The sequence below is a fragment of the Petaurus breviceps genome, unplaced genomic scaffold (assembly GCF_028583685.1).
Source record: "Petaurus breviceps papuanus isolate PSGF00001 unplaced genomic scaffold, PetGlider_PUasm1.0 90317, whole genome shotgun sequence".
Lineage (NCBI taxonomy): Eukaryota > Metazoa > Chordata > Mammalia > Diprotodontia > Petauridae > Petaurus > Petaurus breviceps.
The window spans coordinates 32,653-56,782 of record NW_027187217.1 but is presented as its reverse complement, the minus strand read 5'-3'; the positions used below and the strand labels follow the sequence as shown (position 1 = coordinate 56,782).

The 24,130-nt window shown below is 53.9% G+C and overlaps 1 protein-coding gene across 1 annotated transcript in view; it reads left to right on the top strand.

Moving 5' to 3' along the window:
- Positions 1-24,130, top strand: part of AP2A2 (adaptor related protein complex 2 subunit alpha 2) — a 55,316-nt gene that overhangs the window by 360 nt on the left and 30,826 nt on the right. The window contains 2 exon segments of the mRNA XM_069107887.1: positions 15,062-15,130; positions 23,772-23,914. Coding sequence (XP_068963988.1) covers positions 15,062-15,130; positions 23,772-23,914 — 212 coding nt within the window.

Genomic DNA, 24,130 nt, shown 5'->3' with positions numbered 1-24,130 from the left:
GCCCCCCTCCCCCTCCCCCAGCCTCCATCGGCCTCGGTGTGGGGGCATCCAGGCCAGGCCTGGCCCGAGCCGCGCCCTCCCCCCTCCGGCCTGTCCCTCTGTGTCTTGTACATGATTTAAATTCCTTAGTAAGGGATTCAGCGGGTCTAGGAGGCGCCCTGCCCGCGCCCCCCCCCGCCTCAGTTTCCCTCTCTGTAAAGGGTCCCCGCCGGGCTCCGTTTAGGATGGGGGCCCTCAGCCCATTCCCGGGGCTCTGCTTGCCGGGCCTGGGGCGGGTCCCCTGAATCGCATCCCAGGGGGCACGAGGAGCCCCCTCTCCCGTCACTCCAGCCGGGCTGGGCTGCCCCCGCTGCTGGCCTGGGTGTGCCGCGGGGCCCCTGGGCGGGGCAGGGGGCCGGGGAGGGTCCGAGGCTCGAGCTGGTGCGCCGCCGCCGCCAGGCAGGCTTCCCTTCGCTCCCTGTTTCTCTCAGGTCCGTGCATGTAAACAGTGCAGTTCCGTGTTTTGTGCTGTAGGTTCTGCTGGTGGTGGGGGCCCAGCCCCCGGGGCCGCTCATCTCGGGCCTCTAAATAGGCCCAGCAGTGGCACTGGGGTGGAAGCCGCGGCCTCATCTCTCTGGAGATTCCCTCTTTGTGCCCCCCCCATGGATTCTTGTCAGCCTTCTCCCTGAAGCCCAGTCCACACAGTCTGTGTGCCCGGGAGTGGGAAACCTGCCCGCCCTTCTCTCACTTCCCTTAGTCTGCAGCCCAGGCCATCCATTTAGTTAGGAAATGACCAAATACTGGTTGGACCTGACTTCTTCTGCCCCAAAGTGGAGCTTTTTTTTTAAACGAATGAATGAATGAAAAAGCATTTGGATGCTTAGTGTGTGCAGAGCTCTGTGTCTGGTGCTGGGGATGCAGGTAGAAAAGTTGGCCTCACATTCTAATGGGAACAACAGCACACCCTGGAAGCTTCCCACCTCGAGCTAGAGAAAAGGGCCCATGTTCTGGGGGGGGGGGGGGGAGGCAAAGGCCAGGGGACTGTCTTCTTGAGGGTCATTTCCAACAAGAAAACTCAAGGAGCCTTTGCTGTTGAACCAGTGTGACAAGGCTGGGCATTTGGGTGGAAGGAGCTGTGTCAGGCCTGTGTAGACCTGGGCTTCCAGTTCAAAGGTTTTGTGAGCCTCAAGGCCCCTTAGAGTATCGGGGTCACCAGCTCCCCACACTTTGGCCCAGTAATATTAGGAGTGCCTCATTGGCCTCCTTCCTCCAGATTCTCAGACTTTGGAAGATTGGTCTAAGCTAACACCTTCCAAGAAATAGAGCACATGGAAGGCCGTCTGCTCTCCAGGGCCCCACTGCTCCTGCTGTCTGTGGCAGGAATCTCCTGACTCCTCACTTTTCCGCAGTGGTCTTGGGACTCTGGCTGCTTGGGGTGAAGCTAGAGACTTTGCTTTTTTCAAAAGGAGGATCACTTTGGTTATTTTGTGAGTTTATGGAAACTTGGCCCTTGGTCACTCTAGGCTGCATGATGCCTCTCTGGGAAATGGGTGAATGGAGAGTTATTCTGACTGAGACTGGCAGGGGAGAGAGAGGGAGGGAGGAGCTTTTCCAGAGAGGATGGTGTTTTCTTACCTTTCAGCCTCACGTGAGGCCTGGCCTGCTAAGGGCCCTGGAACAGGGCTCTAGGGAGGTCTGGAACTCCCAGGGCAATGGGCCTCTGGGTGTGCTCAGTCCCCTGAGCATGGTTCCCTTCTGACCTCAGGCCTCTGGGATGGGGGGAGGGGTCCCTATCTTCCTGGTCTCCTCCATTCCTCTCTGCCACCCACTGGACTGTCTGGACTCACGGACCATGCTCAGGGGCCTGGTGGCCTGGAAGCTCTTAGAATCTGCCTCCCCCTGGTCACGCCTGACTCTCTCCCCAGGCCCAGTCTCACTGGCTGAGTTCATCCTCTCCCTTGGGATCAGTTCTTGTGTCTGTGCACATGGTTCCTCCTAATTCCATCCCCATTGCCTGCTGGATGTCTCCAGGATGTCCTGTCCTTGGCCGGCATGCCCCAGACCCCAGGAGGACCCTTGGACTTAGAGTGTGACCTTTTCTTTTTGCTCTGATGTTTGTGTCATCAGCCCTGGAGGGTAGGGACAGGCACTATGGACCCAGGCGCGGTGCTGCACTCTTACTGATCCTCACAGCACCTCTCTTAGGGGCTGTTATTCTCATTTTACAGCGTAAGAAACTGCGGTAGTGGGCATCAGTGACTTTCCCAGCTAGCACATAGTCATTACTTAGTAAGGCCTTTTCCTTCCCTTCCTGGCCACATTCTTCCTTCCACACTGCTCTCGTAGGTGTCTCTTCTCTGCTCCTATAGCCACCCCTCTGGCCTGGGCTGTAACAGCAGCCTTTCACTCAGTCTCCCCACCCCTCATGGGGCTGCCCAAACATCAGTCTGGCCATGCCACCCTTGCCCAGACACGCCAAGGCTTCTGTGCACCCCTCTCTGCTGAGTTCTGCCCTGGACTCCAGAGGCTTCCTCCTCACTCTTCCATTGGCTTTCCCAGTTGGACATCAGTGTGATTTGCTTCATTGAACAGATTTTTTCCCCCTTAGAAAAGAAGGTCCTCTGACATTATTTCCTGTTGACTTCGACTGGTGTGGCTTTATCGGCACTTTCGTATCTTTGACTTCCTAGAGTTCAGTAGGATTCCAAAATGCCCTTCTCTGCAGTGTTCCTCCAATGACTAAGGAAAGAAGGGAGGATTTGGGTGCGGGTACTCATCTCCACAGCCTTAGGAATATTTGATGTTCTTTGTTGGGCAGGTTCCCTGGCAGGCTGAAGCCTCCTTCAGAGCCTCCTGGCTTTAGATCTATTTAAATGAAGATTAGCCTGAGCCGGGGGACATTAGTGATTAGTTGACCAGAAATGGGTTCTTTAATCCTGAAGGCCTGCTACTGGAGAGGTGTGACATGTGCTTTGGTTGTGGGATGCAGCTTGTTGATAGCAGCCACAATGGTTTGTTTCTGCTTGATTACTTCTGGAGCTGTTTGATGAAGTGGAAACAGGTATTGGTGCTCAGGTCCTGTCAGTCCCCACACACTTATCCTTCTTAGAAGTAAGTACTTGAGGCCTCTGGGCTTTCAAAAGCTGCTTTCAGAAAGCCCAGCTTGGAGAGGTGGAGAAAAAAGTGGAGTCCTGAGCTGTGGGCCTGACCTGAGGGCCAGAGAGAGGGTCCCTCTGGGCATGATGGTCGGTCATTAGTGGAGGGGTGGGGAGGGTCTCAGCATCTTTCCAATTGTAAATGTAGCCTCCTGAGCTGGGCCTGTCAGGCAGTGCCCAAGTGTGCCCGAGAGTGTCAGCTCTGAGCCTCCCATGTGTCTAGCGCCAGGCCAGGCTGGGTTTCTTTTCCACTCTGTTTCTTCCATCCAGTTTCCCCCTTGAGGCTCCCCAGGCCATTGCCCCACTTCACAGCTGGCCTCCCCTTCAAACCATTGCCTACAGAAAACTCCCCCCCCCCCGGCCCTGCTGTGCCCCTCTGTGCCAGAACCTGGAAGGGTTCCCGCTTGCTGTGCCCCTCAGAGCTGACTTGGACTTCTACATCCTCCAGCATTTGGGGTGCTGCCAGTGTGCTGGGGAAGAATGACCTCTCCCCATGGTCCCGAGGCTTGCCCCAGCGGACAAGCCTGAGCACTTCCCAAGCCGGCCTCCTCTATTTCTTCTGCAAGGACCCCATCTTCTGCCCACAGGTTCCTCCGCCATCACCCTGGGGGGGCATCGCAGTTGGGGTCTCCCCTCTGAGGGTTACCTTGTATCTCTTGCTGGATGTTTGGTCTGTAGAGTGGAGGCTTCTTCAGGACAGGTTCTTGTAACATCCCGGAGCCTTGGCTCTGTTCTTTTGGTGACTCTGGCCTGCCTCCATCTCCCAGCATTTCTGGCCTCTCTCAGATACTGTGTCCACCAGGAAGCCCCTGTTGATGCCTCTTCCATCTCCTTCACATCCTCCCTGGCCACTTGCTCCCCACGTTAGACTGTAGTCCCCTGGAGGGCAGGAGTTGCTGGGCTGGCACAAAAGCACCTGGTACCCACACAGGGAGGACTCGGCCCATGTTCTGTTGTAGATGGCTGAATCCAGGCAGGTGGCCATGGGGGGATCACTCAGGTGTGGGAAGAGGTGTGAGGAGGAGTGGGGAATCAGACTTGGCTGCCCCTGGAGGACAGGGCTGGGAGCCCTGGGGCAGCTGCACTGGGCCCTTCACCCCATCGGATGGCTTTGAGCAAGGAGCCCCTCAGGGCTGGGACTCAGTTCCTTTTTGTATCCCCAGCCTTAGCTCAGGGCCAGGCCCACAGGAGGTGCCTGGTAGAGGCTTTTTGGATGAAAAAACCCAACACTTCTTACAGGTGATCACCGGGTACTTCAGTCACTCCTTAGCCAGTGATCCTTTCTGTTCTTTAGCGAAGGAAGAAACGGGTCGGAGGGAAGGAGCGACCCAGAATCCTGATGGGCCCCTGACCACGGCCCGGCCGACTTTCTCGTCTCTTGAACAGGGCTCCTTAACCTGGACAGTCCATGAGCTCGGATTGTACAAAAATGACACTTCCGTTTTCACTACCCCCAAACTGCCCAGCGTTTACTTCAATTTGGTTTGCTCTTTTTAATGACTAGAAATCTATGTCCTCCCACCTGTGGGAACAACAGATTGGCATGGAGCCATGATTCCCTCTTTGGTTAACCCCACAATGTGTGACCCCTGCTCCTGCCCCCCACCCCGCTCCTGCCCCCTGCCCCCCACCCCTGCCCCCTGTATCAGGTGTCTTGTGCAGGGCTCTCCACTGTAGCATGCCCAGACTTGGCTGTCTTCACAGTGTCGTGGTTTCTGTGTGAAGTGTCTGGCTTCTGTCCGTTATTCTTCCTCAGTTGTGCATCTTTATCAGGCTCTGTTCTTTCCTTGGTCTCAGTTCCCATGAGGCTTTCCCTGCCTCTTCAGAAGCTTCTCTGCCCTCCTGCTCGGCCAGTAGGGCCGTCAGCCGGTCCCCCATCTCTGGACTTCAGCACGCAGCAGCCTCTCCTGCTGGGACTGGGTCCCTGACCCCCTGCCTGCTGCGGGTGGGGCCCCAGGGGCTGGGTTATTGGAGTCCTTTTGAGGAGGCGAGGACTGGTCCTGGTGATAAGAGGCCTGGCCTGGGCTGCCGTGCAGAGATGATCTCGAATGGTGAGACCCCAGTGTTCAATGGGAAATGTTAAAAGAAATCCCCTGTGTTCAATTTCCGCTGTCTCTTGTGTTAGGAGTGATGCTCTCCCTGTCAGTCAGGTGCCCCCTGACCATGGGGACACAGGCACGATCCCCCAGCTGCTGGTTCTCAGGCTCTGAATGAGGTCTGTAAAGGAGGCCCCAAATCCATGAGCGGCAGGTTCATCTTTAGTAGAATTTAAAATAAACATGTCACACCTTACTTCTCTCCCCAGATTAGGCTACATGGTGTTTTATAAACTTTTTTATAAAACAGGTTTAAAATTCACCCCCCCGGTGAATCACCAAAATAATGAATTTTCTTATTTTCTTGTTGGTAAAAATGTGCTTTAAATGCCTTGTACTTTGTAATCTGATCGTTTCATAGACCAAACCCGGCCTGTTTTTCCTCCTTTCTGGCCTTAGCCCACAGGCCTGCTGGGTCACAGACAGAGCCAGGGGCCTTTTCCCTCTACTTCTCAGCCAGCCCAGCAAACAAGGTGGGTGTGAAGCCACCTCCTATGGAGAGGTCTGGAGCCTTCCAGTCTGAGCATAGATGATCCCTCTCTTGGTGCTCTTGAGGAGACCACAGGGCAGTGGCTGTGGCCAAACCCATGAAGCGTTGGATCTGAGGGGTGCTGCCCCACTGGCTGTCAGACGGGGAGCCCCTGGGCCTGGCTTTAGCTGCTGCGTCCTCCCGAGTCCTCCTGTGACACTGATGGAGGGAGGCCTTGTGCTCTCTGGGCTACTGTGAGCTCTGTTGGCAATCTCTCTCATTAGACCATCTTCACTTCTCTTCCTAGGAGGCAGCAGCGGGGTAGCCTGGGCATAAAGCTCTGGGCCAGGAGTCAGGAAGATCTGAATTCAAATCCAGCCTCAGATATGTCCTAGTTAGGTGACCCTGGGCCAGGCATGGCCCCTGCCTTGGTTTCCTCAGCTGTAAAATAGGAATAGTAGCAGCTCCCTTCCAGGAGTATTGTGAGATCTCAGGAGTTTGTGTTTGTGAAGCTCTTGGGAAACCTGACAGCCTCTGTGAATGCTCGTGCTTATGTCAAAAGAACAGGCCAGAGGGGCTGCACCAGCAGCACCCAGAGGTGGGGAAGTGACCTGTCCAGGCATCTGAAGCCACATCCAGGGGTCTGCCCTGCCGCCCGTCCACAGGCCCCAAGTCTGGCCGGAACCTCAGGACTTCATTTCCTAACTCGGGTTCCCTGAAAGCAGACAGAGCTCGGTATGTTGACCTTTAAAGCATTACCTAAGGCACCTCACCTGAGCATCATTAGAGTCAATCTGAAAATCTGCTAATTACAGCTGTTTGTGTTCTGTTGCTAGGGTTTTGTGCCCAAAGGCAATTGCATAATTGGAGAGAAATGATTTCTAAAAGGCAGCTGACTGGCTGCAAGCTCACTGTGGGGGATGGCCCAGTGGACCGGCTGCTCAGAATCTGGGTGTCCCGCTTGGCGGAGGTTCTTTGGCTCTTTCCTCCCTCCTTCCCTTTCTATTAACACCGGCAGAGTTTTATGTAAAAAACCTGAATTCTTTGTGTTTTTTTAACCAGCACTGTCAGCCAGTGAAGCGGGATTCCCCATGCCTTTGCTGAGCCCTGGGGCTTGTGACCAGAGGCAAAAGATGGTCCCTGCCCTGCTGGGCTTAACCGCTTACTGGGGGATATCTGCAGATGTCGCAAGTCCATGCACACACGCACATACATACGTGAATATATGTGTGTGTGTATATGTTTGTACATCAAATCATTCAGTATATAAAGAAAAACTGGAAAGTCAGTGACCAGTGACTGCCAAAGCTGAAACCCTTCGGCCACATGATGAGAATCTGGGACTCAGTGGGAAAGACCCTGCTGTTGGGAAAGGTTGAAGGCAGAAGGAGAAGGGACCAGCAGAGGAGATGGATGGGGAGGGTCATAGAAGCCAGGGATGGGAGATGCGACAGACTTTGGGCCTCGGTGGAGGATGGGAGGGGCTGCTGTGCTGCAGTCTGTGGGGTCACCAAGGGTCAGGCACCACTGGGCAACAGCAGCAGGTGTGTATTACACATAGGCAGGCAGACACCCACACACCCACGCACACATACACATGCACACACACAGGCCCAAGCTACCTCCCCCGCCCATCACTCTCAGCTCTAGCCTTGCCCCCTCACCTCTCCTTCCGAACACCTCTTCATCCTTCTGTCCTTTGTGCCAAGGCTCATCCCTTCACTCAGGTCCTTGATTCCAGCTCTTTCCTCTTAAGTCTCTTCCTCACCTGCTTCCAGGCATGCTCAGGTATTTTTGATCCCATAAAGCCCTGCCTTCGGCCTTATTCTTGGTTGGGGGCTGTAGCTTTTGGAATTAGAAATGTGATCTGTAAGCAGACACCTAGAAGAAATACACTAGCCCCAGGCTTGACGCTGATGCTGCATTTCTTCGGGGTCCCCCTTGGGTAGCAGGGGGCCTGCTGCTGCAAGGTTGGCCTCAGACAGCTCTTGGGTCTCCCTTGCCCTCCACAGTAGCAGTGATAGAGGGCCAGAAGAGGGAGGCGGGAGAGGCTGAGAGGCTGATGTCGGAGGGCAGTCTGCCAGCCTGCACCAGGGGCCCTCGTCCTGAGGACGGGAGCTTTGTTGAGTGACCAGGCGGGAGCCAGTATTAGACAGGGGCTCCTGTAGCTGGGAGCCAGAGGGCAGCAGGAGTCTGCCACCCCCGCCATGGCCTCATGCTCCTTTCGTTTTGCAGGACTCTCAGTACACAGATCACCCCCGAGAGCTTGGAGTTGAGATGATGTCTGTTGTAGTGGGTAGAGAAGGAGGCACCCATGAAGGGCTTGGCAACATCCTTCAAATGAAGTGGCAAATGTGTCCCTTGCTACCCCATGACATCACGGCCAAGGTGGCTCAGTGGCTGTAGCAGCAAAAATAGTTGGGACCTAACACGGAGAGGCCAGGGGTTCTTAAGACCCTTGGCACCTTCGTTGGCACCTCCATGCTCTGGTGTGGGTACTTTCCACAAAAAGCTACCTTGCCCCGCTTCTGCCCCTTGGCTGAAACAAATTCAGGTTTCTGCCTTGGTCATGGCCCCTCAGATGCCTCCTGCTCCCCGAGGCCTGCCCTCCTCCCAGTAGCAGGAAATCTTGGGGCTCTGGTGCTGTGGTCGGCCATTGCGCTGCTTGGAGCACTCAAGCCTTTCACCCTGGTGGTGCCCTGGCAGAAATGGTGCTGGCTTTTTTCATTTTGCATCAGTGCACACATCTCTTTCCAGCCTTCTCTGAAACTGTCTCCTTTATTATCGCTTATTCTTTCACTGTTATGGACCAGAACTCACTCAGCCATTCCCAGATGATGGACTTCTCCTCAGGCCATCTCTGCCTCCTCAGAAAGACCCTCCGAGCTGAGCCGTGGAGGAGCCTTTGGAAACCTTCCAGTGCCCTCTCTGCCCTGCTGGTGAAGAGCTAAGAGCCTTAGTCGGCCCTTGCTCTGGAGTCTTAGATCAGCATCCTGTACCAAAGACCGTTTTCTCTTGGGGTCGGGGACCTTAGCAGTGGATCACAGTGCTCTTCCCCCCTCCCTGACTCACAAGGACAGGAAAAGAAAAATCTCACACTTTGCCCCTAGGTGTGTGAGAGGGGAGGACTTTGGACTGTGGGAAGCAAGACTGAGGGCCTTGAGACACATTCCTTGTGCTCAGCACTGGGAGGCAGGAGGGGGCAGGTGGAAGGGACATGGGGGGGCAGTGTTGGCCCTCATTCTTGAGCAGTGACTGGCTGGCTGGCTGCTGGTCAGGGCTGAGAGGGCTTCACCCAGAGCCTTGCACTCTCCAGCACCCATGGCCAGGAAAGTGCCCTTTGGGGGCAGGCTGGCATGCAGACAGATGCAGATGCAGACACTGGGCATTTCTGAGCTGGGCCAGGGTGGCAGCACTGCAGTGGCCAGCCCCACGGGGTGATGGGTTTGCCACCTGCCTAAGGGGGCATGGACTTCTCAGATCCAGTCTGAGGCAGGGTTTTGTGTCTGGCTCTCCTGGGAGTCTCTTGGCTGGACTCTGCTAACTGTTGTTATTTTTTTATTTTTATTTTTGCTTTTTGGAGGGGGAAAGGTAGGGCAATTGGTGTTAAGTGACTTGCCCAAGGTCACACAGCTAGTTTTGTGTTAAATGTCTGAGGCTGAATTTGAACCCAGGTCCTCCTGACTCCGGGGCCGGTGATCTATTCACTGCACCACCTTGCCGCCCTCCCTAACTGTTGTTTTAAATTAAATTTTATTTTTTCAATAAACCAGAATCTGCCTTGTCTCCCTTCCCTCTCCCCCATCTCCATCGAAAAAGAAAGAAAGCCGATTGGCTCTGTGTAGAGCCCAGCACCCAGCCACCTTCCTGTTGCTTTGCAGGGGGCCCTGCGTGGGGGTCACAGACGGATCTTCTGTTGCTTTCTTTAAGAAAACAAATGTCTTTGGAGGTGGGAACATTCAGAACTCAAGCTGTTAGAGAATGAGTGCTGAAAACTACAGATAAATGAATTTTTAGAAACAGCCAGATGTCTTGGGGGGAGGTCAGTGAGACCAATCAGTGTTGGCCCACGTCAGTCATTCAGCCCCCCCCCCCCCCCCGGGAGGCTGAGCCACCATTGCATCGTCTGGGGCAGCTTCCCCTCTGGCCTGGGCCTGGCCATGTTTTCAGGGTGGCCATGGGGGCATTGTTAGCCGGTGCTGAACAGCAGACATGCTCACTCCCATTGAGTCGCTGAGGGGAGAGTGTTCAGTTTGATAAATACATCCTTCTGCCCAGTGAGAAAAGTGCTGGGGGTAGAGGCTGTTAGGTGCCTGCTGGGTGCCAGGCCCTAGCACACTTTGATTTTCATGGCAACCCTGAGAGATAAGTGTGCCCTTGAGCCATTTTATGGGGGGGGGGAGCTGAGTCAGATCAAGCTCCAGTGACTTGCCCAGGGTCACACAGCTCGTTTGGGTCTAAGGCTGGATTTGAATCCAAACTTTCCTGACTCCAGGCCCAGCTCTCTACCCAACTTTTTTTTTTACTTATAAAGAATTTTCTTAGTTCACTTTACCTTGGTTTGAAATGGTATTTTTCCTGATAAGGGAGTGAGGTTTTATTATATGGAGGTTCTAAGGATTCATGGACTGGATTTCAGGGTATTAGTGAACTTAGATGAGGGGGAAAAATGACCTTTTTGTCTTTGTTGACCTCAGCCTGAAGTTTCTCCAGTTAGGGATGTGGGCAGCAAACGTCGTCATGAGAAGGGGCCCGTCCATCTTCTGTCCATTCCTCTGTTCGCTCTGTAATGGACAACAGAGGAAGCAAGACATCCAAGCCAATTATAGCTGGCTAGGAGCGTTTATGGACCAGCCGGCGGCTGCCTCCCCAGGAGGGAAGACAGCCCTGAGTCTGCTGTAAGACACACTTACATAGAGCCAGGTGTTGTGGTTCCAAGGGGGGTAATGCCGTTAATGCCGTTTCTAGTGAAGCCTTGATTACCCAGCAAAGCCCTGGATACAAACATAAACAGACCTAAACCTGGGGCATGTTTCTAGCAACACAGGTGAAATGTTCCCTCACTATTATGGCCTATTAGGTGGTTTCAGGGACCCTGGGAGGGGTCCCCTTCTAGCAGGTTGCGACTGGGAGGGGGCTTTGGTGTATAATTTCTGGTGGGCACTTCAGCTCCTCTGTCCATCCCTCCATTCACCCCTCCGTCTACCCCTCCGTTCGCCCCTCCATCCATTCATCCGTCCACCCAGTCGTCCATCCGTCTGTCTGCCCCTGTATCCATCCCTTCATCTGCCTCTCTGTCTTTCCTTCCTCCACTGTCCATCCCTCTGTTCCTTTATCCATCCTTGGAAGACACAGAGCTCCTCCCTGTCTGAGGGGTTTTTCAGAGGAGAGAGTGAGCAGTGAAGCATTATCTGGGGCAGCCCAGCAGGGCAGGGATCATGTTCTCAGCTAATCTGTGGAACAGGCTGGCTGCTAGATGGTTGTCACAGACTGGGTGTGGCTTGGATGGGTAGCCCCAGAGTCCAGGCAGTGGTGGGCGGGTGGGAAATACGCCCGTCCTACATGTGACTCCTTGGGGTGAGAAGCCTTTGCCTCCATTTTCGGGGCAGGAGGTCCTTGCTTATGAATGCACAGCTGAGGAGAAAGCGGTTTGTGGCTGGGGCTTCATGGGGAAGAATGTGTGCGTGACTGTCTTTCCCAAGTGGGCTCCTCGCTTCCTTTTTCACCTGAGGAGACCGTGCAGAGTTGATGCTAGGTCACGATGTAAGAACCCTGAGCAGTGTGTGTAGGCCCCTGATGTTCTGACTGGGGTTATTGCCAGCTTGCTTCAAATCTTCAAGTATGTGGGCCTTGCTCCCATCCAGTCTTTGTCCTTTGGTGATGGGCTGTGGAGAGATGTGACAGAACACCCCGTAGGTCTGCCGACCATGGCTCTGTTTGGGGAGCTATGGCATGAGGGGGTGCTGTGCCAGGCATCCTCGAGGGGGCCTGCAGGCCTGCCATCTGAGGAGGGGCTTGCCTGCCTGAGCTGGGCCTGGCCAACCTTAGGCCAGGGCCACTGATGGATTCTCATTGTTGTCTTCCTGTTCCTCACCTGCTAGGCCCTGGGGCAGGGTGGTGATGGTGGGTGGGGATATGCCCAGGAGAGAGCTTTTTGGCCACAGTGATTTCTAAAGAGGAAAGGCCCACATTGATGGGGGTCCTTAGAAAATTTGTCTATGTAAACATTCTGGAATGGAAAGGTCAGGGAAGGAGGAAAGAGGAATCCCAGGTCAGTCATCTCAGCTAGCCAGATGCACTCTGTGCCTGTGGGGCAAGCCCCTGAGCTCGGCAGGGCCTGGAGGGTGAGTGTGGCTGGGCTTCGATCATTGGCTCTTCAGGATTAGTGAGGACGCCCTTTCCTGGACTGCCCTTTGGCAGCTGCTTTCATTCATCATATGGGCCATTCCGGAGCCTGGCTATTCCCCATGACAGGCGGCCCGTCCTTCCTTCACTTCCTCAGCCTGCTTTTGCCCCATGGCAGCTGGTGCAGGCGGTCATCCCTGTTGCCGGCTTCCCTCCATCTTCAGCTCTCACACCAGGTGCTACTTGGTCACTCCGGTGTGCAGTCGACAAGCCTGCTTCCCTCTTTGCTGGGCCCTCTGCCAAGCGCTTGGGATCTAAAGGTGCCTCGGGGGCCTTACTGACTAAGGCATCAGTCAGAGCTGGGTTCTTCTGTGTGCCCTGCCTTCTCCCATGAAGCAGAATGTGTAAGCAGCACAGATGGGAAGCAGGCGGGGCCTTGACCTAGCCCCGAGGGGATCCTGGCAGGTGGAGGGGCACCTTCCAGGTTCTTCCTTGTTCATTCAGCAGGCATTCATTTCCCAGAAGCCCATGCTGTTCCTTAAATCTTGGTATCACACATTGGTTCAGTGTTGCCACCAGCCACTGAACAACGAGCTAATCCATGATTTGTTTTTAATAGCCTGCCTTCCTTCTGAATGGCCCCAGGCTTGTGCCTCAGTGCTGTGGTCTCCTTGGCACGGGCACTCTGATCAGGGCCCAGAATTGCAGGGTGGCTGGGAAAGAGCCTCGGGGACCTTCTTGTGCACCCTGGGCCTGAATCTGTACCTCATCAGGTGTGAAGGGAAGGGGGACAAACAGGGTCATGGGAGTGGTCTGCAGGGCAGTGGGGGGGGGGAAGGGAAGGGGGAGGGCCAGGATCGTGGGGATGGTCTGCAGGGCAGCCGGGCAGAAGAGCTGAGAAGGAAGGGCTCAGAGGGAGGGTGGGGGTGGGGGGCAGTATCAAGAGAAGGGAACCTTTCCTTGGAGTAAGTAAGCCTGCTTGGTCTCTTGGAGCATCACCTCAGATCTCCCCTACAGCCCATTAGAATATGTCTTCCCCGCCATAGTCGGCTGTCTTGTTTGCTATCAGCCTTCTCTCTGGCTCTCTTCCTTCTTCAGCTTGTCCACATGTGGTGTGTCCTTGAGGCTGCTCGCCCTCCTGGCTGTCCTCCTTTGGACATGGTCCTTGCCAAAATGTGGCCTGTTCTGTCCTGGGCAGGAAATGGTCCCTTCCCCTCCTGGTGCAGCTGAAGGCCATGTCACATTGAGAGTCCTTGTGGGAGCTCTTGGCTCCTTTCCCTTTGGAATTTGTTTTGACCAAGCTGTGGAATTTGATGTTTGTTCCTACCAGATTTCATCTTCTTTGGTTTGGCCAGTCTGGCTGGCTTGCTGAGACCGTCTGCCTGCCCTGGGAGTGTTGGGTGAGGTGACTGCCTCTGGAGGAGGAGGGGGAGGCCTATGTTCCAGGCCTACCTTTGACTGTTACTTGGGCAAGTCATTGACACCTCCTTGCCTTTGAAGTCAGTGCCAAGAAGTGCCTTGAGGGCAGGCACTGTCTGGTTCTTGTATCTTTTTTGTGCCCTAGGATGATGCCTGGGAACCTCACAGGTGCTTAGTGAGCACCTTTGGCCTCTAAGGTCTGAGATCCTATCTGGCTCAGGTCTTTGGCTCTTGCCCTAGAGTCACTGAGGCAAGTTACCAGGGCCAAGACCTTGGGGATGGAGGGGAAGGTTCTTGGGCCAGGCTTTCAGCCCATCCTGCCCCCTTCAGGGGCTTGGGGAGACTTGGGCAGATGCTTTGCTGAAACCATGGAGGGCATTGCAGGCCACAGGCTGGCAGCGCTTGGCTTCCTGGCTCCTTTGCTCATGCTGGGCAGCTAAGGTCATCATCCAGTTAGCCCTGGACCTGGGGTTAGAGAGATCTGGGTTCACATCCTGCCTCAGGTGCTTAAGCAGCTGTAGGACCCTGGGGAGCTCACTTCACTTTCCTTTTTCTGCCCTCTAAAATGGGGGTGGTAAAGTTTGTTGTGAGGATTAGCTGAGAGAATTCCTGGGAAGCTCTGTGTGGTAATGACCCTTAGAAATCATGCTCTAGTAAGTATTAGGGTCACAAACACTGCCCAGGGTGGGACTGGTTGTCTCAGGGCTCCAAGGGCCCTCAACTCCCATGGAGTTTGAAGCTCCCCGCAGTCTTCTGCCGCCCCCCAGTCTTCTGCCCCCCAAGCTTTCTCCCCCCCCCAGCAGTCCTTCTGCCCACCCACCCCCCAGATGCCAACTTCTCTCCAGCTTTCATTTGCCTACTCTCTCTTCTGAGGGCTACAGTGGAAATATAGAACCTTTTTATTGGGGTCCCTAAGGAACAGCCACTTGGACATGCATCTCTGCTACTCTTCCAGGCTCAGGGAGTGGGGAGGCCAGTCCACAGTGGGACCTTTCTGGGAGAAAGCTCTTCATTGGATGCTGCTTTGCCTGCTGGGCCCAGTGCCCCTGCTCTCTTTCATATTTGAAGGCTGCTTTCCCTCGCCACCCCACCTGTGAACTCTGTGCCCTTCTTTTGGGGTGCTCCCCTGGATGGGAGTTAGAGCTGGCCAGGGTTCCTGCCAGGATCTCCCTCCAGGAGGGATCTGACCACCATGGAGGAGAGGGCTGTGGCCCCAGGGGACACCTTCCTTCAGGAGAGCTCAGGGTCTTTGTCCAAGGCCGCAACAAGGGTGGGGGCAAGAAAACCAAGCCAGGGTTTCAGCATGCCTTCCGACTCCAGATTTGTGTCCTGTTAAAGCAGTGTTGGCTGGCCCTCCTCACATGCACTAGCAGGCAGGGAGCAGGGCTCCCCTCTGTCCTGGCAGAACGGACCCATGACTTATTGGGTGTGGGGGACTCACGGCGGTACAGGGCAGAAGTGCTGGACTTGCTCTGTGGCCATGGTTTTGGGCCTTCCTCTGAGCCCTGGCATCCTCCTGACCAAGATGGGAAGCTCGCTTCCTTACTCGGGCCCTTTGCACACTGGCTAAAGGCAGCACCTGGTCTGTTCTTTTTCAGGCAAGAGTAAGGAGGCGGAGATCAAGAGGATAAACAAAGAGTTGGCCAATATCCGCTCCAAGTTCAAAGGTGAGTGAGCCGGGCAGCTCCCCCAGCACATCTCGGCCTAGCGGCCTTCCTCCTGCGCCTTGTCCCCCAGGGTTGTCCTTGGGGAGGGCTCGTGAGAAGGGGCGAGGCAGGCGTAGCTAGATGGGGCTCTCCCCTGGCACTGAGTGGGCTGCCCGCCGGCCTCAGTGGTGGCTGGGCCCCGAAAGCTTTCCCAGGCTTGTGGTGCGATCCAGCAAGATTCCGTGACTGAAGAAACCTTGACTAAGCACTTACTGGTGCCAGGCATCATGGGGGAGTTTATACTCTCCTAGAAAGACAGAGAGAGCGACTCGGGTTGGGAGGATTCCAAGGCATGGCATGTCCATCCAGGGACAGCGGCAGAGTGGGTGTGAGAGGAGGAGGGGGGAAAGGGTGTGCGCCCCTCAGGCTGCCAGTCTGAGACTTGCCCTGGGCTCCTCACTCCCCACACATGAAGTATGGCGCCAGGGCCTGTTGATTTCTCCTCCACAGCCTCTCTGGAGCTCTCCCCTACCCTGGCGCAGGCCCTCATTGCCTCCCCTGGTCTGTGGTAGTAGTTGGGAGGTCTGCGTGCCTCAGGCCTGTCTCCACTGCCTTCCATCCTCTCTTCAACCCACCAAGGGATTTTCCCAGAGTTTAGGTCCCACTGTCCTCCCCCTACTCTGGAGCTCCAGTGGCTTCCTGTTGCCTCCTGGACCAAGTACTGAATGCTCTGGTCTTCAGAACCCATCACAGCCAATCCCCTGTCCCTCTGTAGTCTTCTTACACCGCCCTCCCCGACATGTATTCCTCAGTCTTAGGACACTGGCCTCCTGGCTGTCCATCTGTAGGCTGTAGGAATTCTCTCTGGTGACACATCCCTCCCTCCTCCCTTCTGAATGCTGGCCTCCTTGGCTGCCCAAAGTCCCAACTAAAACTCTGCCCTCTATTGGAAGCCTTCCCAGCCCCTGCGAATCACAGTGCCCTCCCTCTGCTGATCACCTCCTGTCTGTCCTGCTGGTTTATGTGGCCATACTTGCTTCTGTAGCACCAATGCAATATTTACAGCACCCACAATCACAATAAAGACTGTGACTGTAAGTATCACATGTTTGATTGCAAAATATACCAGATTCCCCAGGTAGAGAACAGAATTGAAACAGTTATTTAGACTCCAGAAAACCAAATCCCAAAACCAATAAGCTGATTCCGTCATAGTGCCAAAGATATTCAGAAGCCCTAATAATGCCGAGAGCCGCAGCATCCTTCAGCCTGCCCACAAACCAATGTTTGGCTGGCAATGAGGATGGAACTGTGAAATATCAGACCTCTAGTTGGGGACAGAAGGGATTTCGAAGAAGAAATGGATATCCCAGGATGGGAGGATTTGCCTCAGGCCTCCCTAGCAAGGGAGTGGTCTAAAAGTATAGGGCTCTGAAAACTGGGAACAGAGGCTACAGCAGGGAGAAGCTAGAGATTTAGAAACATGTTTGCAAAGACCAAAAAACCTGGGAGAGCTAGAGGCCGCTTTTGCTGACAGGCTACCGTATTATGTATAAAAGCAGAGACCAATTGTTACAAGGGTTGGCTGAGTGCCAGCGTTTGAGCTCCCCTTTAGAAAAGCAGGCTGAGTCTCAGGTGGAAGCAGAGAGGCCTGTTGTAAATTTGGCTCAGAAAAAGAAGGAAAAAGTAGCAGGAGGAAAGTCCAGACAGCTTTGGTAGCGTCTGAGCCTAGTTGCGCCCTAGAAAGTGCATGTATCGTACAGAATGGCGATACGGTGTTACCGGATGTTACATTGTTTCATGGTGAAACCTTTACGGGGCAGGAACTCGCCCCATCCTGAGAAGAAGGCTGGAGAGTCAGGGAGGGTTCAAGGAGATACTTGCGGATTTCACCCAGCAGGAGATGACTGATATTTTGAGCTGATTCCCCCAGAAGATGGGAGAATCCTTGGATTCTTGGATGGTAAGAATCAGTGACAAAGGAGCTGCTGGGATAGAGGTAGATAAAGTTGCCTACTTGAAATTTATAAATATTGGCCAGAATCTTTTTGTCCAGCAAGCTTTTAGAGATTTTCATTTGGCAGGAGGTAACAATGCGATCGATCTATTAGCTGTAGCTGCTGATGGATGCAATGGAATGTATCTCACTGATTGTATGTGGCCTAGTGGAGACAGACCCTGGTACCCCCTAGAGAATGCATGAGAAAGTTGAAAGAAGTAATGAAACTGCTATCAAGGTTGGAAATGTAGACACGTATCATGATGTCCCCGTAGCAATGCCTCATAGAAATATCATGGTGAAGACAGCTCCTCCTGCTTATAAGCCCCTACTTCCGACTCCACTCATTGGTGAAATAGGACATCCTCTGTCAGAGGTGCTGGATAAGATTTCACAGCTAAGTGACTTAGGAGAATGGGAAAATGATAAATTTCCTCGAGAGAGAAGGTGGATTCAAAGTCAGAATAGACTGCCAAGAAAAGAACTGTTTACTGCTCTATTGAGAGCAGAGGTTGATTTTAGGAAAATTGATGGTATTCCAACTAATGAACTATACAAAATGTATCAAGAAAATGGGCTTGATGTTAGACAGAAGAGAGAAGTGAGAACTGCCCCTAGAGACGCTCCTGAACCATTGTATCCAAGTTTGTCGCACCTTCAGGGGGACTTGGATTAAAGAAAGTGCTGGGATAGGTGGAAGTGGTCAATGTGCTGAACGTGTGGCAGTGTCTCAAGTCGTTGGAATAGAGCGAGGAAGACAGTGCCATATATTCTGCTGTGAATGAGGTTATGATAGTGAGTCCATGGACTCCAGAGGCACGGCTGACTTGTTTGTTTGTTTCTTTTTGACTTTTTGTCTGTTAAACTTGTAGGCTTGTAACCTTCTACCTGCAGATGCCCACTTGCTTAAGCCAGATGTCATCCCCTGTCCATGACTTTGATGTGCCACTTCTCAGCCTGGTGTCGACCAAGCTCTGGATGACAGCTAAAGAACTGAACTCTTGATGGGACCTCTTAGGGCAGGGACCACTCTATGTCCAATTTCATCTTGAAGTAGCTTTGGAAAAGAGACCTTTACCCCAAGATTTTGAGCCCCATTCGTTCAAGGGGGGAAGGATGGGGTGCTTGTGCCCAGGTCCCCACCCTAAGCTATTGTTTTATGTGTACAGTTTTTCTATTTTCCCTGTTACATTGTTGCAAATTTCTGTTGACACCAGTTTTTCCACCAGTTATCCTTGAACTATCATTTGTTGTTATGTTGGTTATGTTGGTATTTTTGCTGTGTCAGGGACATGAAAGATCTTGGGGCCAAATGTAATGAGAATGGGAATTCGAAGATCTTCCCTGCCCCTTAATAGACCTAGGGGGGAATTTGAAGACCTCCCCTGCTTTGGAAGTAAACTCTGCCCCCAATAGGCTGAATGTAATCACATGGAGCCTGTGATGGAGGGAATGTGCTGAAGGGAAGCAGAGCCCACAGGAAGCTGTTTCAGAGCTAGCCAGACATTGGGGGAGAAAGAGGATGCTCGTTAGGGAGGTAGAGAGGTTTGTGAGTAAATATTGATGTTGTATTGGTTTGTGGGAAGACTGAAGGATGCTGTGGCTCTCAATGTTATTATGGCTTCTGAATGTCTTTGGTAATATGATGGAATCGGCTTACTGATTTTGAGATTCAGTTTTCTGGTGTCCAAATAAATGTTTCAGTTCTGTTCTCTACCTGGAGAATCTGATACATTTTGTGATTGAACATCATGTGATACTTATAGTCACGGTCTTTATCGTGATCATGGGTGCTGTAAATATTGCATTGGCGCTACAGCTTCTTGTCACCTCTGTTAGCTGGCGAGCTCCTCACGGTCATCCTTAGTGCCTGGCGCGTAGTAGGTGTGCAGTCAGTGTTTACTGACCGATTGCTCAGGAGTGAAGAGTTAAGGGAGGCGTGTTGGGTGGGTTTTCTTGGAGGGAGCTTGCTATGACTGATTTTCATCATGCAAGAGGTTGGGAGATGTGCAGTACCAAAGGGGTCCCCAAGGAGCTTCACTGCCATGGAGAAGCTCCTGCTTGACATCGTGCTGGCTGCCATAAACCTCAGCAGAGCTCCCTGGGAAGAGTGTCTCTCCAGACTTCAGCCCCAGAATCCAGGCAAGAAGAGCCAAGGGATGAGGAGCGTTTCCTGTCCAGACCACTAGCAGCAGGTGGAGAGAGGGTCAGCCTAGAGTGCTGCCTGACCTGTGGGGCCAGCCAGGTCACTCTGGGCAGCTGGAGTAGCTTTCTCCATAGCAGACACCCAGCTCCCCATCAACTGTGTGTTTGTGGGAAGTTGTATCCCAGTTAATGTTCTTTGGTGGTAAATCCTGGGGGAATTTCAGGATGCCCTAAAGATTCCAACTTGGGGTCCCTTGAAGGGTGATGGAGATGCAGCATGTGAAACAACTGTGTGCACCAGCCGCTGGACCAGTCCCTGCCCATGAGGAACTGCCCTGGGCCGTTGGAGGCTTGGCCCTCCTTGTCCGTTTATGTGCAGTGATGGGCACTGCTTCCACCCTTCACAGCCCCTGCTTCCTCCTCATTCCTCTCACTGTTGGTCTTCTCTCCCCCTGGTTTTCAGTCACCTTATGCTCCCTTGAATGAACAGTGAACTCCCCAAGGTCAGAGGTCACTTCAGTTTTCTGTCTGTGAAGCTGCAGGGGCTGGCTACATGTTCATTGAATTAATGTGTTTTTTGGGCACTCATGGAACATCCAGGTGGATCTCTCTGGCAGACCATTGTAAGTGGGGAGGTTTATCTCAAGGGAAGGCTTGGGACTCAGGACTCAGCTGTAGAAAGGCATTGATTGAAGTCATAGGAACAGAGGATAATGGCTAACGCGGGCCAGCAGACATGAGTGATCGGAGCCAGGGGAGCTCCTTCCCACTACGGCTCGTGGACAGTGAGCGATCAGCGCCGGAGGAGCGCCTTCCCACCACGGCTTGTGGACAGTGAGCGATCAGCGCCGGAGGAGCTCCTTCCCACCATGGCTCGTGGAGAGTGAGCGATCAGCACTGAAGGAGCTCCTTCCCACCACAGCTCGTGGACTGATGGAGCGATCAGCGCCGGAGGAGCGCCTTCCCACCACGGCTCGTGGACAGTGAGCGATCAGTGCTGGAGGAGCGCCTTCCCACCACAGCTTGTGGCAGGAGGAGCGCCTTCCCACCACGGCTCGTGGACAGTGAGCGATCAGCGCTGGAGGAGCGCCTTCCCACCATAGCTCGTGGACAGTGAGCGATCAGCACCGGAGGAGTGCCTTCCCACCATGGCTCATTTCCTCACAACCAGCTTGGGAGATTGTTGGAGGAGACCCGCGGTCACCGTGCATGTTCACTGAGTGCCTACAAGGCTCCAGGGGCTGCACTCTCAATCCTCAGGCACTTTGAGAGATTATCTGCTTAAGGGGCTTGTATCTGTGCCTCTTGAGGGTACCAGCCACAGAACTTTGATTTTACACAATAAATGGATGTTTTATTTACCAGGAAAAGTGGCATTGTGACTTTTCCAGTCAGTGATGGCAAGATTTTGAGGTGTCTTTGGCTTCCCCTCTTTGCGTGTCAGAATTTGAAAGGCTAGAAAGCCTTTCGGGGAATTCTGGAGAGACGCAGCTTGCCCTTTCTTGGCCCATCTCCCATGGTCTTGGAGCTTTCACCTGCTGCAGAGGTGAGCTCTGGGCAGCTGGTTCTCGGAAAGGCATCTGCCCTAGTCGTGCACCACCCTCCCTCCCCGTCTGCAGGCCTGGGGGAAGCCCCTACACTTCAAAGACCAGGACTTCGTTTGTCTCATAAACAGATGGCATACCTTTCCTCCCCCTCCCTTCATTTGATTTTATTTTGGGAAATAAAATGCTGTCTGTAATAGAAAGGCAAATAGCATTTCTGTCTGTTTGAAGTCTCCCATCCTCAGCCCTCCTTTTGTGGAAGGGTGTCCTTCCTTCTTTTCCTTCAGGAGACAGAGACCAGACCCCTGATCTTTCTTCTGCATTCCCCCTGAAATCCTGTGCTGGGGGCATCTTTGCCACCGATTCAGCGCAGTTAGGGTTAGCACGGGGGCTGGCGGCAGGGCTGAACCTGTGTTAAACGCCTTTCAGCTTGTCTCCTCACCACTGGGCATTGTAAGGATCCCTCTGGGCCCGAGGAGCCCAGAGGCAGGCATTGCCCAGCTTCCTCCCCTAGGTAGAATGCTCAGGGGCCTGAGATTTAAATCTGTAGGTCAGCCAAATGGCAACCAAGAGGTGGAGGGGGTGGGCGGGTACTAAGAGGCTCCGGCCTCCCCCCAGGAAGAAAAGCAGCATAGAGGATGTCATCAGACAGCGGGGAAGGTACCATTGTCTTGTCTATGAGGAGGATTCCCAAGGTCCACTGGAGGCGGGTCCCTTGTGGGTTTGACTTGCAGGAGAGCCGTCTCACGGACCTTTGTGAGGCCTGGAAGGAGCCAGGTTTGGTCTGTGGCCACCTTCCCTGAGAAATGCCATGGCAGGATGCGCTGAGAGTGGCTTTCTGAGTCAGGAAGACCCGACATCTGGCCTCCACTTAGGCACACATCGGTGGTAGGAATCTGGCCAAGTCCTTTAACTTCTCAGGGCCTCTGGCGACTGAGACTCGAGGTCGTCAGGCAGAAGTTCCCACTGCCCCCCCCTCCAGTGAAATCCTGGGAACCATCCTGTGTAGTGCAACTGAGGACCCAAAGAAGGACCTTCTGAGAGATGCTAAGACTGAACTTTGCAGCGGGGCAGCTGGGGCCTGCAGTCAGGAAGCATCCTTTCCACTCTGGCCTCAGTCTCCTTATCTAGAAAGTGAGCTGAAGAAGCAGGTGGCAAGAAACCCTCCAGCGTCTCTGCCTCGTGAAGGCCAGATGGTGTCGTGGAGAATTGGACACGACGCCAATCTCAGTGAGAACCGGGGCACCCTGTTGAAACACAGCCCCAGCCCCGGCCCCAGCCCGGCCCCAGCCCCGGCCCCAGCCCGGCCCCAGCCCCGGCCCCTGCTCCTCTGGTTAGCACAGGATGGCCAGGAACCCGAAGGACCCCATTTTCAAGGCATTTTGTTTTCCCTTCCTTCTCTACTTTGAGGCCCAGTGGGTGGTCAGGCTGTGCTGAGAAGAAAGAGGAAACTTCACAAGACTGAATTCTAATCAATTCATGCTGGGCATCCTAGGGACCTCGGACTCTAGTGAGATGAGGCTCCTCACCAGCTGCCTGTGTGATCCTTTTTTGTTTGTTTTGGGGAGGGGGGCGAGGCAGTTGGGGGTAAGTGACTTGCCCAGGGTCACACGGCTAGTGAGTGTCAAGTGTCTGAGACCGGATTTGAACTCAGGTCCTCCTGACTTAAGGACCGGTGCTCTGTGTACCATGCCACCTAGCTGCCCCTCACCTGTGCCTTTCTTGCTGTCCCCCTGACCTGGAGGGTGGCTGCTGCTTTTTTCATGGCTAAATCTCTGGGTCTTCTTATGGAATGCTCTCTTGAGAGGGAAGGAGGGCGGGAAGAGAGTGAGAGAAAGAGGAGAGAGTGGGAAGGAGAGGGGAAAGGAGGAAAAAGAGGGAAAAGGGGGGAGGGAATGGAAGAGCAGAAAGATGGGAAGAGAGGGGGAGAGGGGGTGGGAGAAAAAGAAAGGGAGGGAGAACACACGTGCATCCTGAGGGGTCCCACCCCATCCCTCACCCCACATGTGCATAGTTTTCTGTACCTTGGCTGGCTGACAGACAGGGACCATCCCTCTTCTGTGTTTGTAGGAGGTGCCCAAGGAGTGTTTAGACCTGGGCTTCACTCCAGGGGCATGGCAGGCAGGTGTTTGCTCTCTCTCTTTGGCAGGCTCTCTCTGTATAGCTCTCTCTTCCCATCTCTGTGGTGTATAGTCAGACAATATGTGATCTGAAAATGGGTCAAACATAGAGCTCCCACTTACACATAGATGATGTGTGCACATGCACACACCCGTGCAGATGTGTGCATACTTGTGCACATTCACTCACACCCGTGCACACCCACCCACACCCATGCACACGCACACCCATGTGCACACAATAACACCCTGCGCACATACTTACACACACTCACACCTGTGTGCACATACATGCACATTCACTCACCCGTACGCACACTCACACCTGCGTGCCGTGCACACTCACACCCTTGTGTACACACATGCACACTCATACCCGTGCGTGCACACTCCCATGCACATGCGTGCACACTAACACCCATGTGCACACACATACATGCACACACTCATACCCATGTGCACATACGTGCATACTCACACCCGTGCGCACACACACCCATGGACACACACTCACACCTGTGTGCATACATGTGCACATTCACGCACACACTTACACCTGTGCACACAGTCACACCCATGTACACACTCACACCCATGTGCACACTCACCCATGCACACACTCACACCCTTGCATACATATGTGCACACACATGTGCACACACACACACCCATTTGCACACACTCATGTGCACATACATAAACGTTATAGCGTGTCGCTGCCCAGGCTGCTTGTGTCTGGATCAAGGGAGGCTGTGATCTGTGTGCAGTGCTGTCCGTCCATCTGGGCCTTAGCCCAGGGCGTGTGGTATGCGGGGGTTGGGCTGGGCAGACCCTCAGTGGGATCTTCCCTGTAGGTGACAAGGCCCTCGACGGCTATAGCAAGAAGAAGTATGTGTGCAAGCTGCTCTTCATCTTCCTCCTCGGCCACGACATTGACTTTGGCCACATGGAAGCCGTGAACCTGCTGAGCTCCAACCGCTACACAGAAAAGCAGATTGTGAGTGTTTCTGTCCTTGGTTCCCAAGCGTGGCTCAGGTGGGGCAACAAGTGCAGAGGAGGATCTCGTTCTGAGAGGAGGCGCTGGCCGCCAGGCAGCTGGGTTACCTGTGAAAGGGGGGTGGGGCTGAGTGGCCTGACTGCTGAGCCTCCATCCTGGGTACTACCCACGTGAAAGGCGCTAATCATACAAGACTTGGTCCCTACTGTAGGGAGG